At 37.7% G+C, this 11,885-nt stretch overlaps 1 protein-coding gene across 1 annotated transcript in view; it reads right to left on the bottom strand.

Moving 5' to 3' along the window:
• Nucleotides 1–2,264: 2,264 nt before the first annotated feature.
• The window catches only part of LOC135222112 (alpha-2-macroglobulin-like protein 1), a 44,487-nt gene continuing 34,866 nt past the window's right edge, over nucleotides 2,265–11,885 (bottom strand). Inside the window, 6 exon segments of the mRNA XM_064260282.1 lie at nucleotides 2,265–2,378; nucleotides 2,978–3,133; nucleotides 6,625–6,861; nucleotides 7,463–7,678; nucleotides 8,403–8,798; nucleotides 11,567–11,671. Of these exon segments, the coding sequence (XP_064116352.1) occupies nucleotides 2,265–2,378; nucleotides 2,978–3,133; nucleotides 6,625–6,861; nucleotides 7,463–7,678; nucleotides 8,403–8,798; nucleotides 11,567–11,671 (1,224 nt within the window).

Below are 11,885 nucleotides of genomic sequence, written 5' to 3'. Positions count from 1 at the left end.
ATATATATATATATATATATATGTATATATCCTGCAAACATATGTAAAACGCATACTATAGATGTCACAAATTATAAAGTTTTGTGACAGTTGCATTCAGGAGGTAGGAGGTATTAAATTTGTGGGATATTTCATATTTCAAAAAGGTCACATGCAGTCTTATGCAGGGCTAAGAGCTACTAGAGCCAATGGTAGTTCAATTTCTGCATACTTTAACAGTATATTGCCATTTGTCACTTTTATTTGAGATTTTTCAAAGTTGTTCAAGTTTTCTTTTCGAATGCGTGACTCTCAACTCATATGTATTCACAATCATTACATCAGTGTAAAGTATAGTATATCCTCTAGCATAGTTGCTTTCTCATTACACCAGTGTAAATTACATATCGTCTAGTATATAGCTGCTTTATTTTCATGGCCACCAGCACAATGCTGGGGAAGATGTCTGTCTACAAATCTGTCTTCTGATTCAACACCTGCTCCAAGATTGTCTCTGAGAAAACCTTCAACTCATTTCTCGTCTAATAAAATACGCAAGCTCAGTGCTGAATCATATTCATGTCTCTAGGTATCGAATGAAAGTCTCATGATGATTCCACTTTATATTTTCTATAATCTGTGCAATGATGCTGAAGAACACAATCCAGCCTCTTCGATTGTATCTGTTACGAGGTATCACAGGTAATCCTTCAAAATATAACACTAATAACTTCATATTCAAATGGATACAATAATCAGTAATTAAACCGTTGTAAAAAAAAATACAGCAATTCTGCAAATTGAAATGAATGAACGTAAAGTGGATGATGTTGATGTTGATCTAATAATAAATATAACATATAAATATACTTTTAAATGATGTTCAAGTCTGCCAACCTATTCAAAACGTGACCTCGAATTTTATCTTCAAATTACAATTGTGTTTTGGAGGCCGTTGCAGTTGCGTGGTTCAAAATTTTTCAGAATGGCCCTCAGATTGTAAGACGATGACCTATAATATTCTGGCAACGCAAAGTAGAGACTGCAGAGTTCCAAAGAAAGAAATGTTGGAGTTTTTATACTGTTGTTGTTGTTGTTTACTTTGTTTGTTGTCAGACTGAGCTGGATTTTAACCACCAGCAAAGGCATTAGTCTTAAGATCAGCCAAAATAGAAATAAGAAAATCGGGATTTCCGTGTTTTGGAAAACTGTACGAAAGTTACAAGGAGTTACAAGGATTAGGATATCTCAAAGACTTGTTAGTCCATCCTAAGAGGAGACATCGTGTGCTCACTTATCTGTAGGAGAAGGTTTTACTGTGCACTCCCAGTGTCCTCCTAATGATTTTGTCTAGCTTTCTTTTAAACTCTGCCAACATACTCACTGCAGCGACTTGGAAAGACTCCAAAGAAGAGCAGGCGTTTAAAGTCACTGTTAAGTGAATCTAGACACGGATTCAATGCTGTGATGAAAGGTGAATCAGGAAGCGTCGTTGATAGGATCAATATTCCCAGCATCGATGGCTGTGGTCATTACAAAAGCTGCATCACCTTAATGTGCGTTTTATAAACTCAACAATTTCTCCACCATCAAAGCCAAACCAAAATAAAAAGAAAAACACTCAAAATATTGATGGAGAAGATTCGACTTATATGGACTTCTGGCATTATGCCAAACACTGGGGCAACTAAGGCCATTTAGCGCTGATACGGAAATTGACAGTAAAAGGTTTGAAAGGTGTGACAGGAGGAAAACCTCAAAGCAGTTGCACTATGAAACAACTGTTAGGAGAGGGTGGAGAGTAAGATGGTGGAAAGAGAATATGAACGAAGGTACAGCAAAAGGAATGAAAGTAGTTGCAGGTAGGGGCCGAAGGGACACTGCATAGAACCTTAAGTATCGCTTACATTGCACCGAATGAGGTGCACTGACGGCACTAACCCACTACGGGGTTGATGGAGAAGAGAGGATGGTATCTGTTTTGGTATAAAACCTCAGATTTTGGGAGACGCAGCAGACGAGAAACTGAAGGGTCCTGCTCCTTCTAGCAGAAACAGGGGATGATCTAAATTAGTGATCCCATTATATCAAGGCCAAACGTGATAAAGGCAGTTTATAATTTGAAACGAGAAGACTGATAAACGAAAGGAGACAGCTGATTAAAAATAAGAAGAGGGAAGGATCGAGGAAATAGGCAAGACTTAGGCTACCAAAATCGGCGAATAAAAACCCACGTCACTCAAGTATCCAAAAAGAGAAAGGCAAATCTTTCATATCTACCTCACTCAAGGATTGATATTTCTATCAGAGGCAGAAGTTCGTGAAGTATCTATCACTATTGTTACAGCGGTGGATGGACATTCCTCACCCTGAATCACAGGGTCTTCATTTTCGAATGACTGAAACGAAAAAGGGTACCTCAGTTAAAAAAGGGACAAAGTAAGTCCATGTCTCCAATCCTTCTACAATATGGGCTCTTCAAGTGGGCGTTCATAAATTAATTCTATGTGGCTATATTTTCTAATTACTTATGGAGAACGTTTTCTAGGCAAGATTACAAAATGATCTTGTCAGATTCAAAATCGATCAAATTTGTGAGGTGATTTGTGCCGCAAAGAAAAATAAGTCATAATATGGTCGAGTAAATTTAACATTAGTTATTCTACTTTCTTGAAGACACACAGTGCCTGAGTGAATGTTAATTCAGGTGTTTAACGAAAAATAGGTGGCACTGTTAAATAATTCCACCCTCTGTTTTTATTGTTCTACAAAAGGGGCTCTTCAGCTTACTGTTGATAAATACATTCCTCACAATTATATTTCTTTAGTGATTTAAAGGGATTTTTTTTTTCTAAATAATTATGAAACCATGTTTGCCAGATTCAAAAGCGATCGAAATTGTTAGAGGATTTGTGTCACAAAGAAAATAGCATAAATAATAATCTGGTCCTATAGTAATTACCATCAAGTATTCCCCTTATTTACAGCTATACAGTACCTGAGTCAGCCTGAATTCAGGAGTGTAATAATCGTAGAGGGTGACGGTGCCAGGCGCGATATCTTCGACTTCATGGTCCCTCCGGATGCGGAAGGAGACACAAATTTCGGAGCTACCGACCGATTCCAGGTACAAGAAGACAACCCCATCCGTGTCCTACATAATGTCAACAATGCAGGTTAGTATGAAGCCGGTAAACATGTCCGAATGTCTTATATAAAACATTAATCTGGATTTGAGTGCTGGAATTATTTCTAGTATTAATCTTAATAATCTCACTAATACTGATATATTTCTCTCAAAAGCGTATTTATTTCATTGAGGATGTATATATAAGAAGATCTCACGGTGGTTAAGTGGAGATTTGTTATAAATATCTTTTATTATTATCCACAGGTACGAATTGCAGATGCGCCTCTGCTCACGAACTTTCAAGTTACAAGTTTTCAGAGATACGAACAACCGTGATCGTGAATTGAAACTGTGTTCGGAGCGGTCCGTCTGCCAGTGACAAGATCAAATATTGTATTGCGAGCCTCTGCTTCGTTACAATTTTTTTATGCTACCCACACTGAACAGCACTGTAGCTGAAGGGGAAGGCAATACACGCCCCAGAGTCTCACTCGAACCTGCTCAAGTAGCAGCCGGCAGGATGTCATCTTTCTGTTGTGCTCATATTTATTAATGCGATTTTATGTGAAATACTGAGCCCATCCTTTTTCTATCATGGGTAATAGCAAGTGCAAGGCCAGCAAAGATAGTGGCAGTGGTAAAAAGCAGCTAGTCATCTCAATGAGAACAAAAATTACAATTATAAAGAAATTAGGAAGTTGAAAAAATGGTCGAGGTAGCAAGCCATCATGATATAAATCTTTCAACTATTTTTACGATCTTTAAAAACAATATCGAATAATGGAATACAAAAAAGTGTTGTGCCAATGCAGTCAACATTTATAACAAGAGAAGGGGGTGGGGGTGGTAGAAGAAATGGACAACATTCTGGGTATCTGGATGGAACACCATATGCAAATGTGTTGTTGAGGCCTTTTCGAAGACTTGAAGGTTAAGGCGAAAAAGCGCTGCATACAGAACATTTTCTGCAAGTTTTGGATGGTTTCAGCTTTTCAGGAAACGTGCTAACTTGCATTATAGGTCTGTTACTTGCGAGGCAGTGAGTGTCAACAAACCAGCAGCCGAAAAATATCCCAAGATGCTCAAGGAAATAACTGATAGCAGAGGTTATACCCTCAGCAAGTTTTTAATATTGATGAGGCATGGTTACTCTGGGGAAAAAACATGCCAGATAAAACATACATCAGCCATGAAGAGAAGGCGATGCGGAGGATAGGCTGGAGACTTCAAGCTAAAACCGCTCCTAGCGGATCGCGCTGCAAATCTACAGGGCACTGAAAAAACATCACAAAAAGTTCTCTACCCCTGATGACTCTTGTTGTATTTGAAGACTGCTCTTTTCCATCACTTTGTCCCCGAAGTCAAGCTGTACTGCTGCGAAAATGGGGTTCCTTTCAAGATTCTCTTAGTTTTGGATGATGTCCCTGGTCACCCACGCACTTGGATGCAGGGTTGGTGATGTTTAAAAAAAAAAATAATAAAATTAAAAAAATGTCAAAAATCAGTAATTTACTTGATTTTTTATTTATTTTTTTTTTATTCATTTTGTTTTTTTATTTATTAGATGTTTTTTTAATCCTTTTTTCCCAAAATGTATTTTATAACAGAATTACTATTGATTAATCTTTTAGGTTTCCAGTTCTGGCCTATAGTATGTACTTGCAATTTTGTTTATAACAAAATAAATTGATGCAGCATAGTTATGCATAAGTTTTTATTAACCTCAAAACCATAATTTTCAATTTGTTTACTTTCAAATTAAGAAAATAAAAAAAAAAAAAAAAATAAAAAATCATGATTTTTTTATATGAAAAAATCAATGATTTAATCACTTGATTTAATCTGTTTGATTTAATCATTGCCAACCCTGCTTGGATGATTTCTATCCCATTGCTACTTATCAATGGGACCTATACAGCTTATTGTGGGATCAGAACCACATTATATCGAGGAATGAATTTCTAATCAACAGAAATACATTCCTCTGACTGTAACCTGGCAGCACCCGAGAGCGAACTAGTGGTACCAGATTGGTAGGCGAGTACGCAACCGGCTCGTGCAGTGAGGAACTATTAGAGGTGTGACCTTAATTAAACGACTTTTGGAATGAATGCAATATTTACAATTGTATAAAGAATATTGCTGCTACATGGGGTGAATTAAGTGATGTGGAGATGACTGGAGCATGGAAGCTCATATACCCAAAGTTTGTCAACGATTTCGATTAATTTGATCAGGAAGAGGAGGCAAAGGGAATCGTTAACAGTTTCCCTGACATATGTGAAGAGTTAGAGCCTGACTTAGAGGAAGAGGACTTTGAAGAGCTGCTTGAGTCTCTTTCAGAAGGTGTTGACGAATGAGGACCTAACGGAACTGGAAGAAGACGACTTTCCATAACTGTTCGAGTGTCATTCAGAGGAGTTGACGAGTGAAGACCCAATGGAGCTGGAAGAAATGCAACGAACAGAAGAACTTGAAGAAGGAGATATTCTTCTTTTAAAGAAGTTTAAAGGGAAATTGATGGCCCAGGGGGCTTTCTCTTCCAGAAAGAGCTTTATATATTTTTATGAATCAGGATCCAAATGTTGAGGGATTCTCAAAAGTACTACCAACCATCATCGATGTTATGTGTTGTTATTACATCATATACGATGAAATGAAAAGAAAAGTAGAAAAAAAACAAGAAATACAGCTGTACTGAACTGTATTATCATCACAATTTATTTAAGTTTTAATAAAGTACTCTATAAAATACAGTTGCAAATAGAGTGCATTGTGTGTTAGGATGAAAAAACATACACTACTGTATGTATTGACTTTATATGTATGCTGTATTGTTTGTTTGTTTGTATGGTGTTTTTACGTAGCATGGAACCAGTGGTTATTCAGCAACAGGACCAACGGCTTTAAATACGTGACTTCCGAACCACGTTCGGAGTGAACTTCTATCAACAGAAATACACATCTCTGACCCCTCAATGGAATGCCCGAGAATCGAACTCGCGGGAACCGAGGTGACAGACCGAGAACAAACCGACCACGCCACTGAGGCATACATTGTACTTACGAACAATTCCAGATCTGAAAAGCCGTTCGGATCGTAACTAGTTCGTTAGTAGAGGATCGTAACAATAGTAGATTCACATCAACCGTGCATTTGATGTCTAGGCCCGTCCCTTGCGACGCTCCTGATTGGCTGTTGATAAGACAATCACAGGGCTGGAAACTCTCAGTCTCTCTCGAGAGTTCACATGGGTAGAATCGATGTTCCACCTCTCCTGAGGGATACATCTTTCATAAATATCCCTCAGGAGAGGTGGAATATACATCCTACCTATGTGAACTTTCGAGAGAGACTTAGTTTACAGTCCTGTGATTGGCTTATCAGCAGCCAATCAGGCGCGTCGTAACGGACTGGCCTAGACATCAAATGCACGGTTGATGTGAATCTACTAGTTCATATCTGAATAAATTGGAAGGATTTCTGGGCGAACAGTTTAGATCACCTAAATTACCTCATAACGCTTGATGATTTGCTGAACGACGAGACCTCTCAAGTCGTCCTCATCTGCCGAGTATCCTGTTTGGAGGTCGACCTCCATCACAGCCATGTTGGATACGGAGTCCTCCTTGACGTAGGAAGCACAAATTTGCAGGGAACTGACAGAGGAACACCATTCTCGGACTGTCTTGACAGACATTGCAAAAGCAGAGCTCTCTGGCTCTTCATAGACGTTGTATTTGTGGGTAACCTGATGTTTTAAGTAGCATAAATTAGCTTAAGAATAAAATAAAAAAAATGCTGCATTTTAGAATCATTTTTATGCTCTTGTACTTTCTTACTGAAAAGGTGTATAATAGCTGAAATAACGCATTCGCTCGTAAATTCTCTATTGGTTAAATCTCTTAAACTAGTATTAAAGCTATAAAAATGACCTCTGTAATTGTCAAAAAAATACATTTCATTGGTAATAGTTGGCAAGCAAAATCAAATAAAATAACGCATTTGTTCATAAACGCTCTATTGGTTAAAAGCAAAATCAAATGAAATAACGCATTTGTTCATCAACGCTCTATTGGTTAAAAGCAAAATCAAATGAAATAACGCATTTGTTCATAAAAGCTCCATTGGTTAAATCTCTTAAACTACGTAGTATTAAAGCTATCAAAATGAACTCTGCTATTGTCAAAAAAAATTAATAAATAAATTTCATTGGTAATATTTGTCCTAAAACGTTTTGCTACTCGGAGAAGTGAAGATTGAAACAACATAAATAGCACAGTACTTGCCTTAAAACTATATATACATACATAGTGCATGAATGTATATGTGTGTGTGCTTCGGAAACTTACCGTGACAAGAGCGCATCCACTCCCAGACGAAGTCACTGTGACGTCAAGTGGTGGATCGCCTGTGATGTAGCTGGTCTGCAGGACAAGACCGTTCTCTGAATCTATGACGATATCAAACGACTGACTTCCAGCAGTGACTGATATGGTGAGGTCTGTTCCTGTGGGCGGGAAGGCTTCGCTGAAGGCTGCGAAGGACTGCAGAGCAACCACTGTGTCCTGTCGAAAATGGAAGTGTCAGTAAATGTCATTTCACTGAATACAAGATATTTTAATTTCGGAAGAAAATGAAACGAAAATGTCAAGAGAAATGTTAAAATTTACCATTAAAAAAGAAAAGTTTAATTGCCCTTACTGTGAGTTCATTTTAATTTCATGATTTGAAAGATCATTGCTCTGTTAACTTCTATTTATATTTGTAAGTCTTGCATCGTTAATAAAAGACAATTAAATGAAAATGTGAAGAGAATACGTGGGAATTAGCAATTTTTAAAATTGACTATCAAGAAGAGCTTAATTTCACTTGGTATTAAAATTCTGTACAGATAACCCTTAATGCCTTTAAAATCATTATAAGTTAATGGCTCTAGGTCAGTTGAAAATGTTCAGCAAAGAGATGGCCAAGTGCCCAAACGTTCAGAGGTAAACTTATGGACAGATGAAAGTAAAATGCGTTTCATACGAAGGTATGAGCTGATATGGTTCATTTATTGGGAAAGCAGATTCGGAATTATTAATGATTGTATTTTGTTTATTTATTTGATCATTTTCCCGAATGATAATAACTGTTGCATTATTCTTATGTCCCAGATCACAAATATATGACGACAATCACCGTTTCACAGCACATTAACGAGTGATGGATTTTGTAAAGATCAAATGGAAACGTCACAGTAAGTCACTCGACCATTCATCACTGCCCCGACTGACCAAGAGAACTAACCTGTGTCGAGACGAAGCCTCCCTGTCCATTGTGATAAGTTGATATAAGCTTAGTAATATCAAGTGCCCAGGCAGCGTATGATCCTGGACTTTCATTCAGCATGGCCAGAAGGAGGTAGGCGGCAGCTTCAACCGTCAGAGCCTGAGACAGACCTGGACTTCCTGATGTCAAACTGTTGTACACATCTGAAATGAGCGTAGCAGCAGCGTTGCTGTCGCCCGCCAAGGAGAGAGCGTATGCTGTCAGTGCCTTGATGTATGTGCTACTACTTGTGGTGGCTGTGGTGATGCAAGCGACGGCGTTTGCTATGACCTGGACGTCCTGCGTTAGATTCCCTTCCAGGAGAGATATGAGGACGTAGGCTGTGAGAGGGGCTTCTGAACCATCGACGCCTCCCTGAAATAATGTATGCCGGCATGAATATTTTCACTTACAATGCATTCGGTTATGGACGGATTGATGTACGAAATTTTGGGTCACACGCAAGGCCTAGGACCTTAAGGTTATCCAGCGCTGAATGTGGCAAACTACTAGGATGACATAGTATAGTATAAACAGCCTGAAGCTCATAATCACTACTATTATTGTTGTGGTTCAGAATATGAGACCTATTTACATGGAGCAAGCCCACCAAAGTGGCCCCTGACTTGAAATTTAAGCTTCCAAAGAAATGGTGCTCAATAGGAGGTAAGAGAAGGTAGAGGGAAATACAGAAAGGTGAGATCTCACTTATTAAAAAGAAAAAAAAAATTTATAGGAGAATAGCATTAGGGTAGTAATGCACTGCATCTCTGCTTGAGCTTCTGATGTTCCAATTGGACGACATCCTCAGGGAGACTTCCACAGCCCAATGGGTAGAGGAATAAAGGACCTCTGGAACTGAGCAGTTCGACAGTGAGGCACATTTACTGCATATTGATGCTTCTGCTGTTCAGCGAATCTGGCTACTCTCGGCTGAATAAGGGGATCAGGGATCAACTGTGAATGTGAGAGATCTCTATTAAAATGCAAATTATGGAAAAACAACAAACAAGAGACCATCCGGCGATGGTCCAAGTCATAACAGCTTTTATCAAAAAACAGCAATCTACAACCACGAACCACTATCTAAAAGAGATAAATCTCCGACAGAAGCAGACATCCACACCGGAGAACAGTATTCTAGTAAAAGAAGCACAAATAACCTAAAACAGGTTGCATTAATCTTATCACTGTCATAAATATATATGAGGCCCAACGAAAAATACCTTACTTTCGAACGGCATTTGCTGAAACTTTCATTACACGTTTCTCAAAAGTAAGATGTGAGTCACAAGTCTTATCCACCTGAAGGCGAGGATGGATTAGAAAATCTGTACAAGAACTGCTAATCTATAGTGTTTTCGCTTTACTGGAGTTCAGCCTCATACCCCACCGACTACAGTCACTATAACATTCATTGATCCGGTCCATGTCCCAACTGAGGCTCAGGGTAGATTCGGTCCTCATAAGTGGAGACTTTACTACACCCACAAGTGTCGCATCATCTACATCTTGTATACACCAAAAATCATGGTGGACCAAGAACACTAAACACTACCCTGTTGAACTCCGAACACGTAATTCGCTGCTGCCTGCCTGTAAGGAAATCTTGAAGTAATTCTAAAACACATCCACCTACTCCGAGATTCTGAAGTTAATAAATAAGTACCTTATGATTTACTCAATCGAAAGCAGCATTAAAATCTATTTGAATTACTCTACACTCAAAACCTTTATCAAGGTTCTCTTGCAAATCTCATGTCAAGTCTAAAAGAGCATCGGTACCTAACTGCTTTCTACAAGTATATGCATATTGACTATCAGCTAACAATCCCTTAGATTCCACATACTTCTATAGTGGCTTAAAAAAAAGTTTTTCATCAGCTTTGGAGAGCACATAAGCCACTTTTAAGAACAGGCACTGTATTGCTAAGACTGCACTCATCCGCAAAGTTACACCAATCAACTTAAATACTGATCTTGGGAGCAACACACTAGAGACGTTTTTAAAAAACAAAACCAAGAAACCTGTCAGGCTCTTTTCCATCCCAGGTAACAAGATCATCCAGAATTTTCTTAACATCAGACCTTGGATTGGACAATAGCCGGAACATCTGTGAATATGAGGCCAATTACCAGAAGTATGCCTGGGTTCCTCCATCAGCTAGACAAAATCGGATTTAGCCACTCAATGTGCTTTGCATGCAGTCCCCACAAATAACAAATGAAGCTTTTGATTCCTAAGGCTAAGCCATCCCAATCCTTTCCAAGAAATACTAAGCCATTCTAATCCTTTCCAAGAAATACTAAACAATATTAATCCTTTCGAAGAAATACTAAGAAATACTGATTCTTTCGAAGAAACACTAAGCAATACTAATCCTTTCTAAGAAATACTAATCCTTTCCAAGAAATACTAAGCAATACTAATCCTTTCCAAGAAATACTAAGCAATACTAATCCTTTCCAAGAAATGCTAAGCAATACTAATTCTTTCCAAGAATAACTAAGCAATATTAATCCTTTCCAAGAACTACTAAGCCTTACTAATCCTTTCTAAGAAATACTAAGCAATACTAATCCTTTCTAAGAAAATACTAAGCAATACTAATCCTTTCCAAGAAATACTAAGCAATACTAATCCTTTCTAAGAAAATACTAAGCAACGCTAATCCTTTCCAAGAAATACTAAGCAATACTAATTCTTTCCAAGAGACAGTCATTTATAGAATCGTCGATATTTGGATTGCAGTAAACAGCAAATACGGACACGCTGTATAACTTACTGGAAATTTTTAAAACAAAGAACTTCGTGGCGAATACACTCCAAATTCTTCTGGCGGTAAATATGTATGGGTCGTTTGGACTTATGTAATGTATACAGCCATACTCTGGGATTGAAGAAAACCTAACCTTTGACTTGTTACTGCTGACAAGTCTCAGATAAAAAAAAAAAAAAAAAGAAATTTAAAAAAAAAAAAAAAAACAAAAAACACGCACACACACACACAGCAAACCAAAGCACGACTGGAGATCATGAGAATTCTAACTTATGCCTCGAATATTTGAGTAAAGGACTTAGCAAATAAAAGACGGAAAGCAGTTTCACAGACATAGTAAATAAACCAGTGAAACAGGCTTACCTGCATGGCGGGGTGAATCACAAAGCCGACGGACTGGAAGCAGCCGTTTTCGCTTTGGAGGGACAGCAGCCAGTTTTTGGATGAAAAGAGGAGATTCTCGTCCACCTGAGCGACAACAGTTGAAATATAAGTATGTAAAATTGCTGCTTCTGTGATGTATGTTTTTTTTTTTTTTGACAATATTAAAATTCACGTGACAGTCATGCAAATATCTTTTGATATATATATATATATATATATATATATATATATATATATATATATATATATATATATATATATATATATATATATATATATATATATATATATATATATA

This window comes from Macrobrachium nipponense, chromosome 3, assembly GCF_015104395.2.
Source record: "Macrobrachium nipponense isolate FS-2020 chromosome 3, ASM1510439v2, whole genome shotgun sequence".
NCBI classification, from domain to species: Eukaryota; Metazoa; Arthropoda; class Malacostraca; order Decapoda; family Palaemonidae; genus Macrobrachium; species Macrobrachium nipponense.
Note: the sequence above shows the minus strand (reverse complement) of the source record. Positions and strands in the feature narration are given on the sequence as shown.